This window comes from Eschscholzia californica, unplaced genomic scaffold, assembly GCF_041429995.1.
Source record: "Eschscholzia californica isolate CP2 unplaced genomic scaffold, dmEscCali1.0.p SCAF_2, whole genome shotgun sequence".
NCBI classification, from domain to species: domain Eukaryota; kingdom Viridiplantae; phylum Streptophyta; class Magnoliopsida; order Ranunculales; family Papaveraceae; genus Eschscholzia; species Eschscholzia californica.
The window spans coordinates 46935637-46958721 of record NW_028238309.1 but is presented as its reverse complement, the minus strand read 5'-3'; the positions used below and the strand labels follow the sequence as shown (position 1 = coordinate 46958721).

The 23085-nt window shown below is 33.9% G+C and overlaps 4 protein-coding genes and 1 long non-coding RNA gene across 7 annotated transcripts; 1 reads left to right on the top strand and 4 right to left on the bottom strand.

Annotated features, from left to right (window-relative positions):
• Positions 1–6937: 6937 nt before the first annotated feature.
• LOC147558446 (uncharacterized) lies at positions 6938–11167 on the bottom strand. Its single transcript, XM_086660111.1, has 2 exons — positions 7865–11167; positions 6938–7771 (listed from the first exon to the last, which is right to left on the bottom strand). The coding sequence occupies exons 1-2, from the start codon at positions 8135–8137 to the stop codon at positions 7004–7006; spliced, it is 1041 nt and encodes a 346-aa protein (XP_086516237.1). The 5' UTR covers positions 8138–11167; the 3' UTR covers positions 6938–7003.
• LOC147558447 (uncharacterized) lies at positions 8150–9025 on the bottom strand. Its single transcript, XM_086659018.1, has one exon. It carries the CDS (start codon positions 9023–9025, stop codon positions 8150–8152), a length of 876 nt encoding a protein of 291 aa, XP_086515144.1.
• Positions 9138–12418, bottom strand: LOC147558445 (uncharacterized). Its single transcript, XM_086659017.1, has 8 exons — positions 12413–12418; positions 12245–12337; positions 12009–12128; positions 11834–11914; positions 11482–11628; positions 10438–11380; positions 9941–10179; positions 9138–9845 (listed from the first exon to the last, which is right to left on the bottom strand). Exons 1-8 carry the CDS (start codon positions 12416–12418, stop codon positions 9138–9140), a joined length of 2337 nt encoding a protein of 778 aa, XP_086515143.1.
• An 884-nt stretch (positions 12419–13302) lies between these two features.
• LOC147558444 (uncharacterized) lies at positions 13303–15436 on the bottom strand. Its single transcript, XR_015234385.1, has 3 exons — positions 15210–15436; positions 13521–13591; positions 13303–13437 (listed from the first exon to the last, which is right to left on the bottom strand). It is a non-coding gene; the product is annotated as an uncharacterized LOC147558444 (long non-coding RNA).
• A 2746-nt stretch (positions 15437–18182) lies between these two features.
• On the top strand, positions 18183–21299 carry LOC147558443 (V-type proton ATPase subunit G1-like). 3 transcript variants are annotated; one of them, XM_086660112.1, is made up of 5 exons: positions 18183–18304; positions 18733–18856; positions 20327–20427; positions 20663–20822; positions 21096–21299. In XM_086660112.1, exons 2-4 carry the CDS (start codon positions 18769–18771, stop codon positions 20804–20806), a joined length of 333 nt encoding a protein of 110 aa, XP_086516238.1. In that variant the 5' UTR covers positions 18183–18304; positions 18733–18768; the 3' UTR covers positions 20807–20822; positions 21096–21299. The 3 variants fall into 3 exon arrangements, with proteins under 3 accessions (XP_086516238.1, XP_086516240.1, XP_086516239.1); XM_086660114.1 differs by having other exon boundaries at positions 18258–18304; positions 18738–18856; XM_086660113.1 differs by having other exon boundaries at positions 18285–18391.
• Positions 21300–23085: the final 1786 nt, after the last annotated feature.

Genomic DNA, 23085 nt, shown 5'->3' with positions numbered 1-23085 from the left:
GGTAAATATTGGTGTTATGACATATATATATATATATATATATATATATATATAAGTCATAACACCAACAGTAAAGACTGAGTCGGACGCTACTTGAAGAGAGAGTAGACCGTTCTTGGCGAAAACTTGCAGACCAGGGGTTTCGTGCATCTTAGGGCTGAGTTATTCTCTGCGAGAGATCAACGACTATCAATAAACCCTAGTAGGATCTCACTCTTTTGGATCTGATAAGCCTTATCCCAAGGGCGGTTTACTCTTTTCCTACTCTACGAAAAAGGAGAGTCTCCTTCATGCAAAGGGTTCCTAAACCTCTCACTCGAAAATCACTAATGCTTAGTCTCTAATCAACATTACAAAAGTCTTGTTCTACTTTGGTTATCTCTCAACTAGCTAGCCATACATGGAAGTTTGGCAAGAAGTCAATTACTCCGCTTTGTTGGACCTCACTAGAAGCCCTTTGTTCTCGTATTTCGCACTAGCATCTCTTCCAGACTCCTTCAAGTCTACTCTGACGATCTAATTTGATGACTCAATAATTACGAATCTACCTTGACGTGTTATTCCATAGAACCGACCCCCACCCACAAGTTGAGCCACACTTTGTCGCCATAACCGCAATGAGTAACTTGACTCTTTTCATTGTCTTTTTTTTTTTTTATTATACTAGACGGTTAGCTTGACCATGGGAGCTTCCTTGGCCGACACCACCTCAGTGTCTTTGGACTTAACCTTTCTATTTGTGTTCTGCATGTCTACCAATAGTCAGTGGCGAGGCTAGAAAATTTCCTTTATGAGGCACATTTTTCATCATAAAAAAACTATGTATCGTAAGTAAATAATACGTTATCTTTTTATTCATAATATTTTAATTTACTGTATCGAGTACCTTCTAAATCGCCTCAATGGAAAATGTTTTGGTCCAACACAAAAGTTTGGCTTCATAAAAAAAAAAAACACAAAAGTTTGGCCATATTAGGAAAGGGTCCGTGGGTATATAGCCCAAAATAATGTTCAAAAAGGATTTAGGGTCCAATCTTCCCAAAAAATGGATTTTTAGTCCTTTTGCTCTTGGGACTAAAAACCCTTAATATATATTACATAATTCCTTCCATGTCCCAGTCGTTTTTTGCGGGATTTTAATATGTGGGGCCGGGCAAAATTTTCAAACGGTTTAATGTACCTTGATTTTAGGATAAATTTAGGAAAAAATGGATAGATTCTCACGAAATTTTCTCTCTCTTCTATAATCTGTTTAGAAACAAAATCCAAACTTTTGCAAATCAATTTTCTCTCTCTTCTTTACAAATTTAATATGGAGATTTATTAGCAAAAAATATGGAGATTTATTAGCACCAAATCATAATTTCTCTCTCCTCTAAACAGATTTGGAAATCAAATTTTCTCTTTCCTATTATCCGAATCAATCAGAAACCAGAATCCTAACCAAAACCAATACGTCATCACCACGGATATTTCCAAATCAATTTTCTCTCTCTTCTTTACAGATTTGGAAACCAAATCAATTTTCTCTATCTTATTATGTAAATTTTTTTTCGATTCAAAACAATTTTCTCTCACTTAACTTTCAGATTTGGAAATAGTATATAATCTAGGATCAATTTAGCGTGATTTGGGGGATAATATACAAAACATATATGTCACTTTCTCTCACTTAACTTTTGGTTTTGGATATAGTATATTTTTCTGGGAACATTAAAGCAGCATTTGTTTTCGTTTTTACTCATACATAAATACTCATCGAATACAAATTATGAAATAAATACGTAAATTATGTATTATTTATGACGAATAAACCATCATTTGTCAAGTATACAACGTAATTTATCAAATGTATTTGGGTCTTGTTCAGTAAATTACACATATCTTCTTTTACATTACACATAATTTCTTTTACATAACACATCGTTTACATTCCGTTACAAAAAAAACGTACAAAATCTTCTCTTGTTTAATAATGGTGCCCATCCATGTTGCCCTATTGCTTGGAATGCTAATGGAGGGGGCCGAATATGAGGCTTTTCCAAGGAATCATGATCAAGATCCATTCAAGTGTGCATTTCTTATGAAATATTTCGAGGAGCCAATCAAAAAGTCAAGTAACAAGAACAAGGGTATTTCAAGTTTGATTTGCTTATTTTGATTTGATGATTCTGCCTGGAACTCCATCTGTGATAACAAATGGAGAAAGATTAATACATATAAATTATATAAAAAAGTATATTATTTACAATAAATTACATGAACATTTACGTAAATTATATGTAATTTATTTCAAAGTACACGGGATTTACATATATAAGCGAAGTTGTTCTAACAATGAAACGAGTACTGTTTTTGAGATTAAAGCATAATTAATGTTCCATATAATATTCATGATATTCGTGATAAAGTATATATAATTTGTCAGAAAATACATATATCATGTTCTCATTCTGAAAAACATTGTACGGGAGATGTTTGCATAATTTACTATAAATTATGGTAATGTATGATAAAGTACATGTACTGTTAATTCTGTTATGAGGAACCGTACGAAAAAACCACGTTTCATAAATCCGTACGGATTGAAAACCAGATCTGAAGAAAAAGTACGAATATCATTAGGTTTAAACTACATATCTAAAGATATCTGATATGATGATTGATTGCAACAATAAGTATACTCGATTTATAGGAATTAGTAATGAAGGATTATCTCATCAATATCGAAATCATTAAAGAAACTTTTAGAGAGAGAGAAATACAATAATAACATACTCGATTTGAAATAGAATCATTAAAGAAGAATTTTGTTTACCTGAAAAACAATTAAGAAACTGATTTTGAAAAACTCTAATGAATATGAAACAATTTCTTTGTTTTAATGGAAGATTTTCAGTAGATTAAGATGTAGAGAGAGAGAATCAACTACTATAAACTGAAATGGAATCACAAAAACTTATATTGATTTATGTTTTACCTGATTAACTTGATATGAAGAGACATAAATGGAAATGGAGTTCTGAGCTTGTGTATTGGATTAGAAGACGAATGTTTGAAAAACAATCTAATGAAGATGAAACAAGATTTCTGAGTTTAATGGAGGTTTTGTTATGTGAATCGGATTTAGAGAGAGAGAATAAAGAGGTTTCGGTTACTGAAAATAATGAATCACGTTTCTTTGTTTAGAAACGTGATTGGAGAGGGAATGTGGGAGATAAAAATGGAAGAAGATCTGTATGGATTTTGAAGATAAATCAGTTATAATATATATTTCTTTGTTTAAAAACGTGATTGGAGAGAGAATGTGGGAGATAAAAATGGAAGAAGATCTTTATGGATTTTGAAGATAAATCAGTTATAATATATGAAGAAGGTTAGATTAGGAATTATGATTTATTTGGTATTATAGGGATTTGTGTTTTTTCTCTAGATGACACCAAATGGACTAGGTATCCATTTATATTATTTTTTTGATTTTGAAACCCTTTATAGGATTAGAGAGGACTAAATGTCTTATTAGAGCCCGTTTTTTGGGCTATAAACCCAAAAATTCATTAGGAAACAACAATGTTGGAAAAAGAAATTTCAATTAACATATTGTTGTTTGATCTTAGAAAAGCTTTGAAACCGCCTTCTGTTACGCAGTCTTTTTGACTTGGTAAACATGCTTTCATTGTCTTTGGTTAGAGGCGCCCCAAATTCAGTAGACTTCGGCCAAATTGTGTTACAAAATTTGGCTCAAATCCACCAAATTCAACTTCAATGTGATGGAGTCAAAATGGATGTACTTAAGCTGAATATTTAACAAAATTTGGCGTGGGTCCACCAAATTTATATCGTATCTAGTAAAAAGTCTTCCCCGACCCCTATTGCAATTGGTGAACCGATTTTGTGACGAAATTGGCTCGAGTTCAGCGATTTTGAGCAAAACAAAATTGTGCTTAGGGGATGTTTTTAAAAGTTTTAGAATTTGGGAGGTGCTTTTAACTTAGAGGCTCTATTAACAAGAACGAGAAGCGTCTTTAAAACTTTCTTTAATCTTATTTGAAGGATCTTAACCAACATATGGACTTGAGTTAAAAAATTACCCGATTTAGACTATATCTAAAAAAGCTTAAGTTAGATCATTAATGGTTTACTAGATGGTGATATAGGGTAGCTGGATTTCCCTGTAAGAGGGTTTGTTTTCAATTCATCAGGGAAGGTAACCATGGAGCTTGTGGGGGCACGTGTCCTTTGGTGGCACCATCCCTGCCAGTAGTTACTTTCTACCTAGATACTCGTCCACCCAACTACTCGGCAACCAGATCAATTTTTCGCCGGCTTACCGTCTACTTGGAGTCCCGACACCTAGGTTAATTGGTAGAGCTCTTCTAATGACTTTCTAACTGTGTGACTTTATACCGCCACAAGTATTGTAATAAGATTTTAATATGACAACTCATGTTGAGTATTTCTTACATAATACTTTAGCGTTTGTATTATGATTTTACATACTATAATATGATGTATTATAATATGAATAAATAATTCGATGTGACGTGATCAGTTATATTTCAAATGCTCACAAACAAATTAATATATCATGAACATAAAATAAGTTAGTATACTCGAAGTCTGCAACACAATTACAATATAAATATTTACAAAAGAAATAGTGGGATGCTGGAAATGAATAGCATATGAAGACACTCCCTTATTTTTAGGTCACGGTTTTGAGGAATAAAGAATAATCTCGAGGGAATAAATTCTCTAGGAAATCCATGTTTTTCTTTACATTTTCGGGGGAATATTTTATTTTAGTCAAAGAACTAACTTGTTTAAACATTGCCCCCTAATCTTCACCTTCTTTATCACCTTCACCTTCTTTATCACCTTCACCACCACAATTTCACACCACCACCATTTCGACCACCATTGTCAGCTCTTCTCTTTCCTCTCTTCTCCTCTTTAACTCACTATTCCTTTTCTCTCCCTCATTGACTATCTCCACGTCGTTCTCACTCTAGATCTTTCTCTCTTTCATTGTAGATCACTCTCATTATTTATCTCGTTCTACACATTTTTGTCTCTTTTTCGCAGCCTCTCTCTCCCTCTCTCTCGGTCTGTATAGATCTATCCGTGAAAGTCACAGAGTTCGTGGCCACGAAACGTTTTGTAGCCACGAAACGTTTTGTGCCACGTAACGTTTTGTAGCCACGAAACATTTTGTAACCACGAAATGGTCTTGACCACAAAACACTTTGGGGACACGAAATGTTTCGTGGCCACGAAATTTTCGAGGAGGGTCCCACCAGAAACCCTCCTCGATGTCAAGTTCCGACGAAGGGAACACTTTCCGTTGTCGGGACGCTGTCTGTGAAAGGGGGAGAGAAACAATGAGAGATCGATTGAGAAACAATGAGAGATCGATTGAGAAACAGTGAGAGATCGAGAGGGGAATAGTAAGAGATCGAGAGACATAGATAGGGAGAGCAATAGAGAGATAGTAAGAGAGACAATGAAGAATCGAGAGAGACCAAGAGAAGTAGAGGGAAGGAATAAGAGAATAAGAGAGAGATGGTGAGATATATATATACTAGGTGTCCACCGCGTCCGTAGGACGCGGTAGATCCCTTTTGGCTAACGCCTTCGAGATAGAACGTCGAGGTCAATTCCTTTTGAGTGGTGCACGAATATCGAGACAGTGCATATACCGAGACGTTTATGCGTCTCGAAAGTCATTTATAGACCATTTAGGATTAGGCAGAGAGCCGTGATTCGCATAGCAAATGCGAATTACAGGTCCCTGTATAATGTTGGATTGGTGTAGAGATGAATTTCGCGACGCATAAACGTCACTTGTTCACCGTAAAACCTAGTTTTTAAGGGGTTTTTTAGGGCACCAGTCAATAAGCTCATTAGTGACGATATCACAATATCCTTTCATCCACAGCATGAACTTTAAGTTATCAAGAGGCCTTCCTTTTGTCAACTATTTGACTTCAATGTGCTAAAATTACATGAAATAACAAAATCAGTACGTGATTTCGGATGACAGCTACTCGCCTGACCCCACATTGTGTGAAAATGGGCAGCAATGTGCATCCACTTCTTGGGTAAGCTCCACTCAACTTGATGTGAACTCACAAAATAGATTCCACGTCACACGCATACTCGGAGAATGCTCAAAAGCACTTTTGTCGTAAAATCGGGACGTAATAAACCACAACGGCGTTAGCCAAGAGGGATCTACCGCGCCCGTAGGGCGCGGTGGGAACCTAGTTTTCATTTTTTTCACGGTGAAAATTTAGTTTTCAGGTATTAATTGTAAAAAAAATAAAATTATTTTTGGTTATTAATGAAATTGAAAGATAACTAAAGTAGCACCTAGCAACCATAACAAAATAGATAATCTATTTTTAATTCCAAGTAAAACTAAAAAAAAAAATAATAACCTTAAAAAATGTTGAATCATCATAACAGTACTTTTGGATGGACGACGTTTGTCGATGTACATGCATTTTTATCTTCTGGCAACAATATATTCAATCTAGCAGCATCCGTAAAACAGGCACACGATGAGTGCACGTCTGGGTGAATGCACGACGTGTGTGACGTCTGACGGTTTGTGTATAGACAATGGTGTGCATGAACACTGCAGCACATGCACACCTGACGTATGTTGTAGAACTCGGTCTATAAGTATCACTTTGACATCATCAACCTACGCTAAATTCTAGCTCGTCTATTCTCACAATGGTGTTAGTCAAAAGGGATCTAAATACTTTGTTTAGAAAGAAACCAATATTATTTCATGCACACCTAGTTCGTCAAAAATTTATTATAAATAAATTAACAAATAAAAGTATCGATGTGATATTAAAAAATCATAATACTTTGTTTAGAAAGAAACCCATATAAATGCTCTTAAGCCAAATATAAATGTTCGTAGTGGAACACAGTATTTCCAATAAATGAAATAATATTTAAATGTACGTTGAAAACAAATAAAATAAATTTATAAAAGAACTTCATTATAAACCACATTTGTTGTAGTATTTGGTTCAGCTTCAGGAAGTAATATATGTAACTTGGTGGTGGAAGTGCATCTTGATAAAGCCACGTATAACTGCCCATGGCTAAATACAGGAGTACGCAAATCAATCCCGACAAATTTAACAGATTGACCCTGCGATTTATTTATTGTCATCCCATAAGCTAGTTTAACTGGAAATTGGCGTCTGCTGAATTGGACGTTGAAGTCTGAAGAGGTAGGTGTTAGAGAAATTCTCGGAATAAACACCAAGTTACCAACTTTATCTCCATTTAAGATTTTCGCTTCTATCACACGATGTGAACATCTTACAACCATCAATCGCGTGCCATTACACAATCCATCTTTCGGAGAAAGATTTCGTAACAACATTATGGGACAACCAACTTTTAAGTCTAACTTAAAAGGTGGAAATCCTGCAGGATTTAAAGAATTAAGAAACTCATTAGGATAGCGAACATCTAAAGCGTAGTTGTTAACTTCGCTTTCCTCCATTTTATCTGCAGCAAGATAAGTTACTACTTCTCCGGGAGATATACTCAAAGCCGCGTCGTTGATTACAGATACATCTTCATTGCGTGCAGCAAGAATTGTTCTCTCAGTCAAATATTCAGTTGTTACGGTTCCATTAATATGTAACTCAGGATAGATAGCTGAAATAAGTTCATGGAGACTTCGACTTCTATTAATAGATGTTGGTAAATCTAGGATCTCTTGTGGATTTGTCCCAACCTACAAAAAGTGAAAAGATACCTTGCAAGTTCATATATTATATATGTATGTCGAAAAAATATATAAATAATTTGTATTTAAAGAATGTCATACCTCGAGTAAGAAGTTTGCAAAATTTTGGTGTCCAGGTTCATCAGATCTTAACCTCATGTTCTGAGCAAGGGTTAACACATTAATCGCATGCCAAAGAGGTGATCTCCGTAGTGAAGCCCCAACTATCTGCTCTCTTACACCTTTTGGGATTACAGGAAGTATTTGACGAAAATCGCCACCCAAAACAACTGTTACACCTCCGAAAGGTCTATTGTCATCACGAATATCTTGAAGAGTTCGACTAACAGCCTCAACGCAATACCTATGTTGCATTGGGACCTCATATCATATAATAAGTTTCGTTTCCTTAAATAGCTCAGCATGTGGTGATTGTTTACTGATGTTACACATTGAATCTTCGTGTACATCCAAAGGAATACGAAATGTTGAGTGAGCAGTTCTACCTCCAACCAATAATAACGAAGCAATGCCCGAAGATGCAACAGTAATGACTATATCACCACGAAATCGACAACTTGCAGCTAAAGTATTGTACAGGAATGTTTTGCCTGTTCCAGCTCCACCACTTAAGAAAAATATAAGTCCTTTATTCTGGTTAACAGAATCAATAATATCTCTATAAGCGGCTCTTTGTGAATCATTAAGACGTTCAACACTGGAAACTACATTTGACTCGTGAAGAGATATACGAAGTTGCGTATGCTCCCAAATCAACCTATTTTCAGGAATTTCGCTCCATATTTCGCGTGGTTGTGGCATAGTAGGAAAATGTTCATTGAGATTTTTCCCAGTTTCTAGCAGTAATTCATTTATTAAGTACAATCCGTAATCAAGTATTTGATCCTCAGTAGGATTTGCAACTCCACGTGTTGTCCGGAGAACATGCGCAAGATCGTCGCATATGTCTTTCGCAAACCTATCCCATAATAAATGTGGATTTAATGGATGACACTCCAGAAGAAGTGTACAAAAAAGTCTTCTCAATTGGTGACCACTATTCATTCGAGCAGCTTCTTCTAAACACTGTATCCACTCTCCATCATCCTCCAAAAGTCCACGTGCAACACATGCTTGTTTGAATGTATCATAGATTATCCCATCAAAAGTACGTAAACACTCAAACGATTTTGGCCCTCTTACAACTGTTAGCAACAACCTCAAGTAGAATCTCTCACCTGCATTAGGACTAACAAAATACATCCTTCTTATTGCGGAACCCTTCTGCCTCACCTTCCAAATTTTTAGAGTTTTGTGCCACACAAAGTATTGCGGAAATTCTTGATAAATGTAGGCTCGAGCTGCTGGATAAGATTCACAACACAAAAAAAAAACCCATTAATGTTGATTTTTGTTGTGCAACTCTAGATTGAATAACTTCCGCTCCCTCATTAGGATTAAAAAGCACATGATGCATCCCTGGGAGATGTACAGCCAACCTTACAACAGGCGGATACTCTTCATGTAATAAAAAACCGAAAATTCTCCATGCAGCTTCCGGTGGGGCAATGTACCTTGAATCAAGGTATTGTCGAATCTCATCGATCCATCCAATAATCATAGTCGTGCGATCACCTCCTTTGTAAATATACTTGTGAATATATTTCACACATCGTACACTCGCACAAACTTCTACATTTATGTGACAATCAAATAGCCTAGAAAGATATGGATTGTAAGGCACTACATTTCTATTGTCAACTGATTGCCCTCTGACTGTAAAAATTCGACCGTCATTACGACGACGGTATATTGGATATCCATCTTCTCCAAGAGTGGTGGCATTTGTAAATGTACGTGGATATCCTTTTGTGCATTTTTCTTTGCTCATACATGACGCATTAGGTCTCTGATTTTCACACGGACCATGAAGCATACAATTTTTTACTGTGTGAAATAGGGTCGGATCTTCTAACTCATCTGGTAATTCTGCACAAACTAATCTGTCAACCTGATCGATTGTATGAATTTTATCTGAATCTTGAAGAAATATAAGTGCATGCATATGAGGTAATCCACGTTTCTGAAATTCAATGGTATAAACATGAGCAACATATTTCTCAAATACTTCATTTTTTTAATTTCTTTCATCAATTGCTTCCTTTTCAACTCAAAGACCCTTGCAACCAGATCAGGTCTATCTATAGCAGTTTGGTTCAGCAAAAGAGAAGATGTTATTTTCGGCCAATTCAGATTCGCTGTCATAGTGAGAAATATATCAGGATGATGATTGTAACGTGTGATCGCCATTGAATCTTGATATATTTCAAACATATGTCGTGTCCCGCCAGTAAAAGAAGAAGGCAAAATGAATCGTTGACCAACTTGATCGGGACGCAAACCATCATCTGCTATATCTGTTAACCCGTTGTAAAGTTCAGATCGCAACACAGATTGATAACACCGAATAAAATTCAATCTGTTCTGCTCAGTCGAGGCTCATGCATCTACCAAAAATTCTTGGAATAATTTTCCAGCTCGTAATATGGTTGAGTATTCAGAGGTTCGTTGAAAAATTCGATAACTAAAATACTGCATTTGGGTCAGTCTTTCAGTACTCGGTCGATCATGTTTAACGTCCCACTGCTTAAGTTCAGGATCCCAACCTAACTCACCATAAGGAAATAACAACACGTAATGCAACGGTAAATATGCCGGATGACATTCTGATATACGCATCAACTGCGAGTCTCCCCTCAAATGTAAAATAATATCCCTAGACTTTGATGTTTCAGTCCCATCTCCAGGCAATATAACTGCAATCTCATCAACTGAAAGTAGATTATAACGTCGTCTATCAGTTGCAGCACTGTAATGAAGGTGAACAGGTATATTTTGCTCGGCTGAATTAATTCGTTGGAGAACCGAATGAGCCTGACGATACACTGGGAAAAATACGTTATTAGCCAATAATGTGTTTTGAATAATTTCAAACACATTAACATCAAGATCTTCATTTCTTCCACTTCGAATCTTTAAAGCTTCTGAAGGATCATAAATATATAATTGAGCATATGACCCATCGGTTCCTTCAACTGGTTCTAATGATCCCGTTCTATGACGCAATTCTCCATGTATCGTGAATGACGTAGGACCCCTTCCTTGTAAAATTCTCGGTTCTAGTGTGCACCCTAGACTGGTAAATGCATTAGATGCATTATATCGCCGAATATTATTTCGAAAACGCACTGATGTTTCATCGTTACCCTCGTACAATGCTTTCAGAGATTTAGGTGGTTCACGAAGAGTAGGTAGATGAATTTTCCCTTGCAAACAACATGTTCCAAATAAAGGATTTCTGATAGACGAAGTAGTTAATTTTTCATCGATCCAATGTAAAGCTCCACAGTGAGGGCACACTATATTCATCCGACCTAAAGAATGACGCCCCATAGAGCTACTAATAATGTTGTTACTTGGCAGCGGAGAACCAAAATTTAATTCATCATCAGTCTGGTCAACTTCAATTATATGCTCTAGAACTATCCTGACTGGTTCTTCATAACATTCATTAGGGGTTATCCCGTTTGTCGACGTCGAAGTACTACTGCTCATATTCTACGTCCGGAATTAAAGTGCCAGAAAAAAATAATTGAAAAGTTAAAGAAAATATTTAAAACATTCATTTATGAAAAAAATAATGTAATCGAAAATCGAACCCCATCAGAATGCTCAATGATGACTTGTGGAGGATTAAAGCTTGCTTCATTTCTTTCAACAATTCTCAAAGTTGGGACTCGAGTAGCACGTATCAGATTAGCTTGAAGACGGGCACGTTCTGCTAGTTGCGCCTTTGAACAATTTTTCTACGAAATAGTAATATAATATGTTTAGTTGAGATAATACTTTTCGTGATTGACTATTTAAAGTATATGAAGCTTATTATCCAAAAGTTAAAAACAAATAAGATTTATCTAAACAATATCTACCTTTTAATAATGAATATCATGTTAAAAAGATAAAAAAATTGAAATAAATAAAAGAAGTACAAATTGAACAATTTGTACTTACATCTGGTTGTGCTACCCATTTCTCTTTTCGCAGACGTGATTGCTCTATTTGAAGGCGCTCGTGTTCTGATATTGTATGATTCTATAAAAAAGATTAAGATACACGAATCATCAAAAAAATTTCTAATATTTATAACTTGACAAAATATAAGAGAATATGTCAATAGAACAACTACATCATTTTCATTTAGGAGAGATAATTCAGGGACATTTGACTGAGTAGCAGATGAAGTTCCTTCGTCCAAACGGGTCAAATGATCTCCCAAACGGGGAATGCGTTGTGCTATACTTTCATTCTACAAAAGACATAAAAATCATACATCATTATTTACAATATATACATGGATAGAGTGTTTGATATAAAATTAGTGGTACTTACGACATGAGTCTCATTTTGATTTTCAAAACATACTTCAGGAGCTACATTAACAGTATTTGAACTTCCTTCACCGAAACGGGTCAAACGCTCTCTTGCACGTCGATTGCGTTGTGCAATAGTTTGGTTCTACATCATCAAAAAATACTTTATAAAAATCAAATAATATATTTTGTAATTTGCATCATAAGGTTAGAAAATTACAATCATACATTATTATTTACAATATATACATGGATAGAGTGTTTGATATAAAATTAGTGGTACTTACGACATGAGTTTCATTTTGATTTTCAAAACATACTTCAGGAGCTACATTAATAGTATTTGAACTTCCTTCACCGAAACGGGTCAAACGCTCTCTTGCACGTCGATTGCGTTGTGCAATAGTTTGGTTCTACATCATTAAAAAATACTTTTATAAAAATCAAACAATATATTTTGTAATTTGCATCATAGGGTTAGAAAGTTACATTGAGTTGTTCAACTCCATAATCAGAAGAGGTTTCCTCGTCATGAACATTTGGTTGATTAACAACTGAATTTCTTTCATCTAAACGTGCAGAACGTTCTCTTGCACGACGATTGCGCTGAGCTATAGTTCGATTATGAAATATTAAAAATAAATTAGTAAAAAATAATACATAGTAATAGGCAGGTTAAAGTTTAGATGTAGTTACATTAAGTTGTTCAACTCCACACTCAGAGGAGATCTCAGTATCAAGAAAACTTGGTTGATTAGCAATCAAATTTCTTTCGTCTAAACTTGCAGAACGCTCTCTTGCACGACGAATGCGTTGGGCTATAGTTCGATTCTGTAATATTAAAAATAAATTAGTAAAAAATAATACATAGTAATAGGCGGGTTAAAGTTTAGATGTAGTTACATTAAGTTGTTCAACTCCACGCTCAGAGGAGATCTCAGTATGAAGAAAACTTGGTTGATTATCAACCGAATTTCTTTCGTCTAAACGTGCAGAACGCTCTCTTGCACGACGATTGCGTTGGGCTATAGTTCGATTCTGTAATATTAAAAATATATTAGTAAAAAATAATACATAGTAATAGGCGGATTAAAGTTTAAATGTAGTTACATTGAGTTGTTCAACTCCATGCTCAGAAGAAATCTCTTCGTCAGAAAAACTTGGTTGATTAGCAACCGAATTTCTTTCGTGTAAACGTGTCGAACGCTCTCTTGCACGGCGATTACGTTGGCCTATAGTTCGAGTCTACAATTTGGAAAATGATATATAAATAGGATTAATTTTATAAGTATAATTCATGATTTGGTAAGAAAGTGTAATTGTCATACTTCTAAAGCGTCATCTTCATCTGGCGAGTCATGAGTATGATGTTGATAAGACGCCATATATAAGGAAAAACCTGCAGTTTAGCATTTATATGAAAGCTTCAAATTTCCAAATATAAATTCGAAAAAAGTTCAACTTATTAAATCGAGACAACTAATGTGAACATTTCAAGAGTCCTTACTAAAGAACTCGATCCTAACCTTGTTGAGTTCTTTGATATTCTAATAACAACTAAAACAGAATTATATAGTTTGCTTACCAAATAAATAAATACAAAAAAAAAGAACTAAACTAAACAATAGTCTATGGTGATAGTATAGAGAAATAAAAAAGAGAAGAATACAATCCTGAAAAACAACATATTTCTTGTTAGACGTGCATGAAAGCAAGGAGAATGCAATATAAGAAGAAAGATAAAGAATTACACTAAAATTTGTAACTTAATCAAAAGAATCGTGTACTATGAAACTTCACCTCGATAAAAAAATATGGAAAGTCTGGTCAGATAAAAGAAATATTACCATAAGTTCAATAAAAAATCAAGAACTCAAAAAGTTGTAAAGACTTAGAAAACTAATACATAAATCTGTAATCTTTTGCCGAACTTATTAGAACAATGTAAATCTATAATTTGTTACTCATTTTTTTGACATGAAAGAGATTATAATAAATCTACAATCTAGAATCTATGTGTATTTCCTATAAGTTATCTAAAATAGTGGGAACTATCCTAAAACAGATTATAGTCTATATGTTTATGTGTATTTCTTAGTCTAAAACAAAATAGTGAGAACTATCCTAAATACACATAAATCTATAGTCTATATGTTATCTACAACAAAATAGTTTATGTGTATTTCTTTGACCTGAAAGAGATTATAATATAAATCTATAATCTAAAATCTATATCTATTTCTTATATGTTATGTAAAACAAAATAGTGGGAACTATCCTAAAACAGATTATAGTAAATCTATAGTCTATGTATAAACAGTTTATAGTAAATCTATAGTCTATGTATAAACAGTTTATAGTAAATCTATAATTTGTTACTCATTTTTTTGACATGAAAGAGATTATAATAAATCTACAATCTAGAATCTATGTGTATTTCCTATAAGTTATCTAAAACAAAATAGTGGGAACTATCCTAAAACAGATTATAGTCTATATGTTTATGTGTATTTCTTAGTCTAAAACAAAATAGTGGGAACTATCCTAAATACACATAAATCTATAGTCTATATGTTATCTACAACAAAATAGTTTATGTGTATTTCTTTGACCTGAAAGAGATTATAATATAAATCTATAATCTAAAATCTATGTCCATTTCTTATATGTTATGTAAAACAAAATGGTGGGAACTATCCTAAAACAGATTATAGTAAATCTATAGTCTATGTATAAACAGTTTATAGTAAATCTATAGTCTATGTATAAACAGTTTATAGTAAATCTATAATCTATGTGTATTTCTTAGGTTGTCTAAAACACCGAAAATAATAATCTATGTGTATTTCTTAGGTTGTCTAAAATAGTTATAGTAAATCTATAATCTATGTGTATTTCTTAGGTTGTCTATGTGTAAACAGCTTGTGTCTTACTAATTTCATTCAGATATGAGACCTGAAAATTAAAAAGGTACAAAAGTAAGCAAGGAGAATGAAATATGAGAAGAGAGATAGAACCTGAAAAACGAAAAAGGCACCAAGTAAGCAACAAAAAGGTAGAAGATGGAGGGGAAGTAGAAGTGGGTCAGAGGGATGGAGAGATGAAGTAATAGCTGGAAGAAGTAAAGTTTGGCCTCTATATGTGAAAGAAGGAAGCAATCCTGAAAAACAATTAAACAAAAAGATTTAGATTAACATGAACCAAACAATAAAGCAATCGTGAAAAAATTAATTGGAATTATAAGCAAGGAGAATGAAATAGAAGAGAGAGATAATTTTTCCAAATTCAACTTTGATGATTTTTTGGTAAGGTCAAATTAACAGGAGAAGAAGACACAACATCAACACATCAAAGAACAAAAGAGAAATAAACAAAGAGATCAATGGGATTGTGGTATTTCAACAAACATGTTATGTACAACTTGAATAGCTATTGCTCAATGTGAAAATTAAGAGAAGAAGACACAAATATAAAATTACATAATGTCATGGGAATTTTAACAAACATGTTATCTACAAATATACCTGAAAGATAAACTTGAACAACTCTTGCTCCAGTAGATTGTTCTGTATTTATAACTTTCCTAGGGAGAAGATTGTGGAGTTTCTAAAGGGATATCTGAGTGATAATCGGTTAGAGAGAGAGAAAATAATTGAATGGGGATCTGTGAGTGATAAGTGGATTCGATTTGCATCTGGGTAATTTTAGTTGAGATAATTTAGGGCAAGATAATTATGGGAAGTGGAAGTCGGTTAGGGAGAGAGGAAAATTTGCATAAGGATTTTTTTTTTAGTTGAGATAATTTTAGTTGAGATAATTATCTGAAGGTAATTTTAGTTGAGATAATTTAGGGCAAGATAATCTTGAGATAATTTAGGGCAAGATAATTATCTTCCACTTTCATTTAGTTTCAAGAAACCGTAAGTTTTAAGAAAGAGTTATGGGAAGTGGAAGTCGGTTAGGGAGAGAGGAGGAAGTTGGTTAGGGAGAGAGGAAAATTTGCATAAGGATTTTTTTTTTTGTTGAGAGGAATAGGGATCTTCACTTCACCCACGACCAATTCTTAGGATAAATAACTTTTTTTTTTTTTTTTTAACATGTTAAATGACCTTAATAACCTTTTGTTTAAATAACATTGAGGTGTATATAAATAACATGAATTGTTTTCTTTTAAGAGAAGTATAAATGTAATAAACTACACAAATATAAACATTGAGGTGTATATAAATAACATGAATTGTTTTCTTTTAAGAGAAGTAAAAAAGTAGTAAAGGACACAAAAATAATAAGGAAACACTATTTCTTTTCAATTACATTCCTCTAACAGTATCTTTACAGTATCCATTACGAAACCATAAAAAAAAAAAAAAAAAAAAAAAAGAGTAATAAGATTTCATCCCACACTGTCCATTTCTTATTGAATTGTTCTCCCTCCCTTGATAATTATACATGAATAAGAAGGTTATTGAGGTTTAGATATGAAATTTGATAATTATACATTTCTTCGAATACTTCGACAACAAGACTACATTGAAGCGGTATATCTGAATGAAATTAGTAAGAAACAAAATTAGTCTTGTAATAATTAAACAACCAAAGATAGTAGTTCAAAAGAGAGAAAGTGGGTGCAGTGGGTAAGAATATAGTTTTGAGCACCTTTTTCTCTAAAAATATGGATGAAATGATTGATTCAAACCTGCACCTGTGGAGCAATGGAAGCAATGTTATTTAAACCTGCAAATGAAAATCATAAATCAATTGTCAAAACTAAGAAAAACAGTAGAGAGATTAATGGAAAACTAAAAACAGTAGAGAGATTAATGGAAAACTAAAAAAGATAACTCAAAATATTGAGGGAGAGATTTATATAAGATTTTTGAGTAGTTATTTTAAGAAGTTACTTAATTAGTGGGAGAAGTTAATGAGGTTTTGTTTATTCCTGGTTTTAGGTGAGAGAAAAGATTGAGTAGTTTTAGGTGAGAGAAAAATTTGGTAGTTTTGGTTGTATGAGAGAAATTCGTGATAATGTACGTGGGGTTGGTTTTGGAGGTAAAAAGAGGTTGGTTATAAAAGACATAAATAACCTGTGGGATAGTATTTAATTACTGAAATATGTAAAACTGTATACGTGGTGATATAATGGTCCATTAGATCGTAAAGTACTTGATGAAAATCCGAGGGACGCGAATATCTCAGAGATAAATCAACGGTCCACCTCAAAAAACACCATTGTGTTTTATATAATATATATATATATATATATATATATATATATATATAGAGAGAGAGAGAGAGAGAGAAAGAGAGAAAGAGAGAGAGAGAGAGAGAGTGAGAGAGGGGGAGGGGGGAGGGAGAAAGACGAAATGTTTCGTGGCCACGAAATTCTCGAGGAGGGTCCCACCAGAAACCCTCCTCGATGTCAAGTTCCGACGAAGGGAACACTTTCCGTTGTCGGGACGGTGTCTGTGAAAGGAGGAGAGAAACAATGAGAGATCGATTGAGAAACAGTGAGAGATCGAGAGAGAACTAGTAAGAGATCGAGAGACATAGATAGGGAGAGCAATAGAGAGATAGTAAGAGAGACAATGAAGAATCGAGAGAGACCAAGAGAAGTAGAGGGAAGGAATAAGAGAATAAGAGAGAGATGGTGATATATATATAATATATATAGAGAGAGAGAGAGAGAGGGGGGGAGGGAGAAAGAAGATCAAGATTAAGGAGCAATGTTTGATCAAGTCAACTTCTGGACTAAAAACAAAATATACTCACGAGTCAATATTATCCACTAAATTTTTATTCCGCGGAGAGTTTTCTTTATTCCCCAAAATCGCGGCCTATTTTTAAATGGTTATTCTCTTGACTTTATCATGTTTAAGAGAGGTCAAAATGTAATTAACCTTAAATTTTATATAACCAACTTCCAAGCAAAAGAAAGAAAAAGAATTGGTCTGAAAATGCCCTTGGCCATTAGATGTTTAAATGGACAGAGTAAATCTTTGACCCATTATTCTTGGATCGAACCACCTCAACGACATAACATAGAAAATGAATTCCTATGGTCTACTTCATTTTCTTTGTCTTCTTCCATTGTTGAAAGAGAAACAAAAAAAAGGTTAGCTCTCTCCTTTTATTTTCTGTGTATTTTTTCTTTTTGCTCCACTAATCGTCCTCGAATTGATTTGGAAAATAACAGTTAAAGGTAAAACTTGGAAAATGATTTCTGATGGTATTTTGAGTCTGACTCAAATGGCATAAAATCAACAAAAAAATGTCCTTTTATACGTGTCAAAAATCATAAAACAAACAAACATCCTGAAATTTGACTCTGCTCAAGCTTCATATTATATATCACCTAGAAAAAACAACACTATATTCAGTCTATTTTTAATTAATAAGCATATGTTAAGTAAATAATTTAGTCAGATATCAAATTCTTATCTACTTACAAAAATACATTTTCTTCTGTATATTGCCATGAAATTAAGATATTACCGTGAAATTGAGTGTTAAATATTGATCTCTATTTACTATGATGATTAGGTTAGTTAATTGCACTAATACAGTGAGAAAGTAAAAATGGATTCAATGAAGGGACAAGGTGGTGTGCAAATGTTGCTCAGTGCTGAACAAGAAGCCCAAAATATCGTCTCCAGTGCAAGAAATTGTAAGTATTGATTAACATACATGTTTTTTTTTGAATTGTTAAGCGTGTGCCTCGAACCCTTGACCTCTGGGTGGAAGAATTAACATACATGTTATATCCTGCATCTAGGCATCTAGCTGACAAGCTCCAACATTCAAACTTTAGACGACGTCTGTTCTTTTTTCTAAATTCTAAATCGTATGTGTAATATGAACGGAGATTTGAATTGGCTCGAGTATGATTTGAAAATGTTCTCCAGGATGTCTTGGTTGTGGTCGATTCGTCTATAAATATTTGGTTCAAGTTGATTCGCAGTCCAGTCGATCAAACATACAATAAGTCTAAATTAAAATATTGTGGTCTACCAGAAACGAATAATATGCCCTTGAGAAAACAAGACTACTCAATTAAACGAAACATTTACTAATTTTCGGTATCATACTTACACAGGGACGTGGCTGAGATTTCGAGGGCCCTGTGCCAAATTTTAAAGAAGCTCCTTATACGATAAATAAAATTAAGAAAACCTTATTAAATTATAAGCAAAATTGATATTAAACTGATAATCCATCCAAGGCCTTATATGTTGTTTATTGTGTTAAAAAAATTGAGATAATTTTAGATAAGTAAATAATAAATAATAGAAATTTAGAAGAATTTTTCTTTAATAAAATTAAGAAACAAAATAAGTAGAAAACTTTACCGGGAGATTAAAAATTTTGGAGATAATGTTGTCTTCTTCTAATGTTTCTCTATATAGTGAACTTCGCAAATTTAGATTTGTATAGGTTGTGATTGGGTAGCACATAGATGAGAGAAAAAAATATTAGTACTTAAAAAAAAACATGATAAAGAGAAAAACTCTAATATTTGAGAAAAAAATTAGGATATTAGAGTATTTATATCAATTAGGATCGGGGAGAGAGAGAGAGAGTTAGAGAGAGGAAATTAAAAGATTCAATAAGGCTACTTACCTACTTAATAGGGCTTGTCATTCCCTAAGTTTTGAAAATGTCCATTCAAGTTGCCAATGGTACGTTAGAAAGAGAGAGAGAGGAAAGCATTAACTTTCCTTTAAACACAATCGGGTCCCACGTCTCAATCTCACCGTACAAAGTAGAAAACTACAGTACCTTTTTCTTTGTTACTGTTTTGGTGAGTTAGAGACCAAAAATTTTAGTTGGTTTTTCTTTCTGACCAACGGACAATAGAATGGGCCCCTGGGTAAAGGTGGGCCCTGTGCCACGGCACCGGTGGCACCCCTTTACCCACGGCTCTGTACTTACATCACTATTTTACTGTTTTTGATGGACTAAAGCCAACATACATGCCTATATTTTTTTAAATTGTCAGTGGCCTCAACCCTTGACCTCTAGGGTGGAAGACTATGCATCTAAACCTCTTAGAACTCAAACCAAGGGGTTGTTGGCCACACGCATTTTATCTTGTTATTTGAACAATTTTAATTGTAATGCTGCCTATGCCATGTAGTGAAAATGGCTAGATTAAAACAAGCAAAAGAAGAAGCTGAGAGAGAAATAGCTCAGTACCGTGCACAGTTGGAAGCTGAGTATCAAAAAACAGTCTCTGAGGTAGTCACTCTGCTCATCTTTTGTATTGGTTGAATCCAATTTAATCTTACACTTCAATTACACCCACCTAAATTATTGACTTATTCACCTAATAGTATATTCATACATTTATATAGCCAAACTATGTTTTTCGTTTCTCAACAAAAAAAAAAAAAAAAAAAAAAAAAAAAAAAAAAAAAAAAAACTATGTTTTTCGCCATCCACGATCATTATTTGTATATAATTATGTATGTAGACAAGCGGCAACTCGGGATCGAACGTGAAACGACTTGAAGAGGAGACAGCTACAAAGATCAAAAGCTTGAATGAGATGACTTCTAGGGTTTCTAAAGATGTAGTTGGCATGCTCATTAAGCATGTCACTACTGTTAGAGTTTGATTCATATTTAGTTGAGGTAAATCCATTCTACACCATTTTATCAATTAGCCTGAAATAATTCACTTATAACTAATCTTTACATCGCCAAGTTGTGCGTTTACCCCTCCCGAACTACCATCAACTTCTCTAGGGCGACTGAAATTTACGATAGACTTTTAAACTTTAAAGTCATGTAAATCGGTTGTGATTCCACTTGAATTGGCCCGAGTTATGACTTATGAATTATGATAAACATGGTATCTACATTTTCTTTTATGAAATTAATTGGAGTATAACTTTTCACTTGCAGCCTTGCAGGGTACCAAGTGGTTCCGGATTCTAAGCCGAAGAAAATGATGAATCTTTCTTGAATAATTCATTTTGTTCTCTTGTCATTTACTTCTGAATAATTAAACACTATTTTGTACTTATATATTGTCATTGTTAATTTAGGGTGGATAAGAATATTTTTCGCAGTATAAAATTTTAAGGGCATGATGTGGATTTTGACGTATTTTTCGAGGTGTAAAATTTTGAAGGAAAACAAACTATCTTTTTCTTCTTTCTCATCTTTTCAGCTCCGACCACCACCTCCATCTCTGACACCACCATTTTTTTTTCTTTGATGTTCTTCTCTCCTTGCAATAAAACTACCGAAAATGATTCAGAGGCCCAAAAAAGTGGGGGTAAATAAGGTTCGGCCCCAACCTATTTCGTAATTGAGGATTTGGTCCAAAATGTCAGAAAAATCTGACAGTTCCCTTTCCATCGACTTATTCCTTCCTATTTTGTCCCGGTCCAGTTGTTCTACTGACTCATCCTCACCTCCCTTACTTATGTGATTGATTGAAACATTGCATTAAATGAGGAGTGAGTGTCTAATCTTGAGCATTAAATGAGGAGTGAGTGTCTAATCTTGAACATTAAATGAGGAGAATATATCTCAAATTTGATTTCCGGTTTTAAATGAGGAGAAAATCTCTCAAATTTGATTTCCTTCCAAAGTTTTTTTTCTCTCTACAACCAAAACAGAGATTAATGACACCTTTTTTCTCAAAATTTTCGCCTGAACTTTTTTGGGTTGTAAAATTCCTTCCCGCCCTTCTGTTTTGAACTCTTTCTACCTCTATTTATAAATCAAAGAATCGTTATCTTCTTAATCAAGTTTCTTGTTTTCTTTTTTTGTTCAGTGCAGTGATTTTAATGTTCTAAAATTCATCTTGTTGCTTTGAATGCTATTTAATGTTTCTTTTGCCATGAATGATCCATAAAAGACAAGCAGTTACACTCAAGAACTCGTGTTTTTTCCTTTAATGCTATCATTTAATGTTTCTTCTGCCATGACAGGTCCTTAAACAAAAACAGTTTCACTTAAACTCATCTTCTTGCCTTGAATGGAATCATTTAAAGAGGATGAATATAATTCCAACAAAACTCAGTAAAATGATGAATATTTAGCTGTCATTTTGATAACTTCTTAGAAACAAATTATATACTAGAACACTGGTTCATTCCTTCTGTTCTGCAGAATGAATACAGAAGAAATGACGTCCCGGTCAAATGAAGAGTTGATTGTTGGAGCAGAACCCTGTGGGAGAAGTTCTCGAAACACTCCATTATGGTTAAATATACTATTATAGTGTGATATGATTTATTTATTTTTTGTCTAGTAATATATTTCTGGTTTTGCAGGTTGGAACGTGAATTCGTCAGTCCCCACTCTTCAAGTACTTCAAGATCATCACCCTCAATGAATCCACCAGAAATTAATCGGTATATTTATTAGTCGTTAGACAGTTCCCGTTTCATTTTCAAGCGTATTGTACATTCCCCAGTTCCCAGTAAGTTAGTACGTTTTATTGTCATTTGTGTGTTTTCTGTACATGCTACAACTTCCTTCACCTTATATTTCTATTCCTTCAATTGTGCTGGTTTGAACTTGAATTCTTCACTTTGCATTCTTCAATTGTTGAAAAATCATCATCCTCAATGATTCCACAAGAAATGAATCGGTACAGTATCATTCATTATATCGTTCGTTTTTCGTGTTCAAGTGTACTGTACATTTTCCTGTTCCTAATCCGTTAGTTCGTTCCCCCGTGAGGTGTAAGTAGACAGTACATTGGTCGGTTCCCTTACCTATATTTCTATATTTTTCACTAACTTATGCAGGTGGGAACGTGATATCTTCAGTCCTAACTCGTGAACTGTTGCTCGATCATCAACCACAATGATTCCACAAGAACTGAATCGGTACAGTAATTTTTGTATTCTACCTTTTTTAGAGTGGGAATTGTAAA

What these genes read in the sequence shown, in the direction of transcription:
- LOC147558446 (XM_086660111.1), bottom strand. Translation starts at nt 8,137, where the DNA reads ATGCAACATAGGTATTGCGTTGAGGCTGTTAGTCGAACTCTTCAAGAT. An exon ending in TTGCAAACTTCTTACTCGAG is followed by an intron (nt 7,772 to 7,864) that starts GTATGACATTCT and finishes CACTTTTTGTAG; the next exon opens with GTTGGGACAAATCCACAAGA.
- LOC147558443 (XM_086660112.1), top strand. Translation starts at nt 18,769, where the DNA reads ATGGATTCAATGAAGGGACAAGGTGGTGTGCAAATGTTGCTCAGTGCT. An exon ending in CGTCTCCAGTGCAAGAAATT is followed by an intron (nt 18,857 to 20,326) that starts GTAAGTATTGAT and finishes TATGCCATGTAG; the next exon opens with TGAAAATGGCTAGATTAAAA. An exon ending in ATCAAAAAACAGTCTCTGAG is followed by an intron (nt 20,428 to 20,662) that starts GTAGTCACTCTG and finishes TTATGTATGTAG; the next exon opens with ACAAGCGGCAACTCGGGATC.
- LOC147558447 (XM_086659018.1), bottom strand. Translation starts at nt 9,025, where the DNA reads ATGTATTTTGTTAGTCCTAATGCAGGTGAGAGATTCTACTTGAGGTTG.
- LOC147558445 (XM_086659017.1), bottom strand. An exon ending in CTCTCCTAAATGAAAATGAT is followed by an intron (nt 11,915 to 12,008) that starts GTAGTTGTTCTA and finishes TCTTTTTTATAG; the next exon opens with AATCATACAATATCAGAACA. An exon ending in GACCTGATCTGGTTGCAAGG is followed by an intron (nt 9,846 to 9,940) that starts GTCTTTGAGTTG and finishes ATTGAATTTCAG; the next exon opens with AAACGTGGATTACCTCATAT.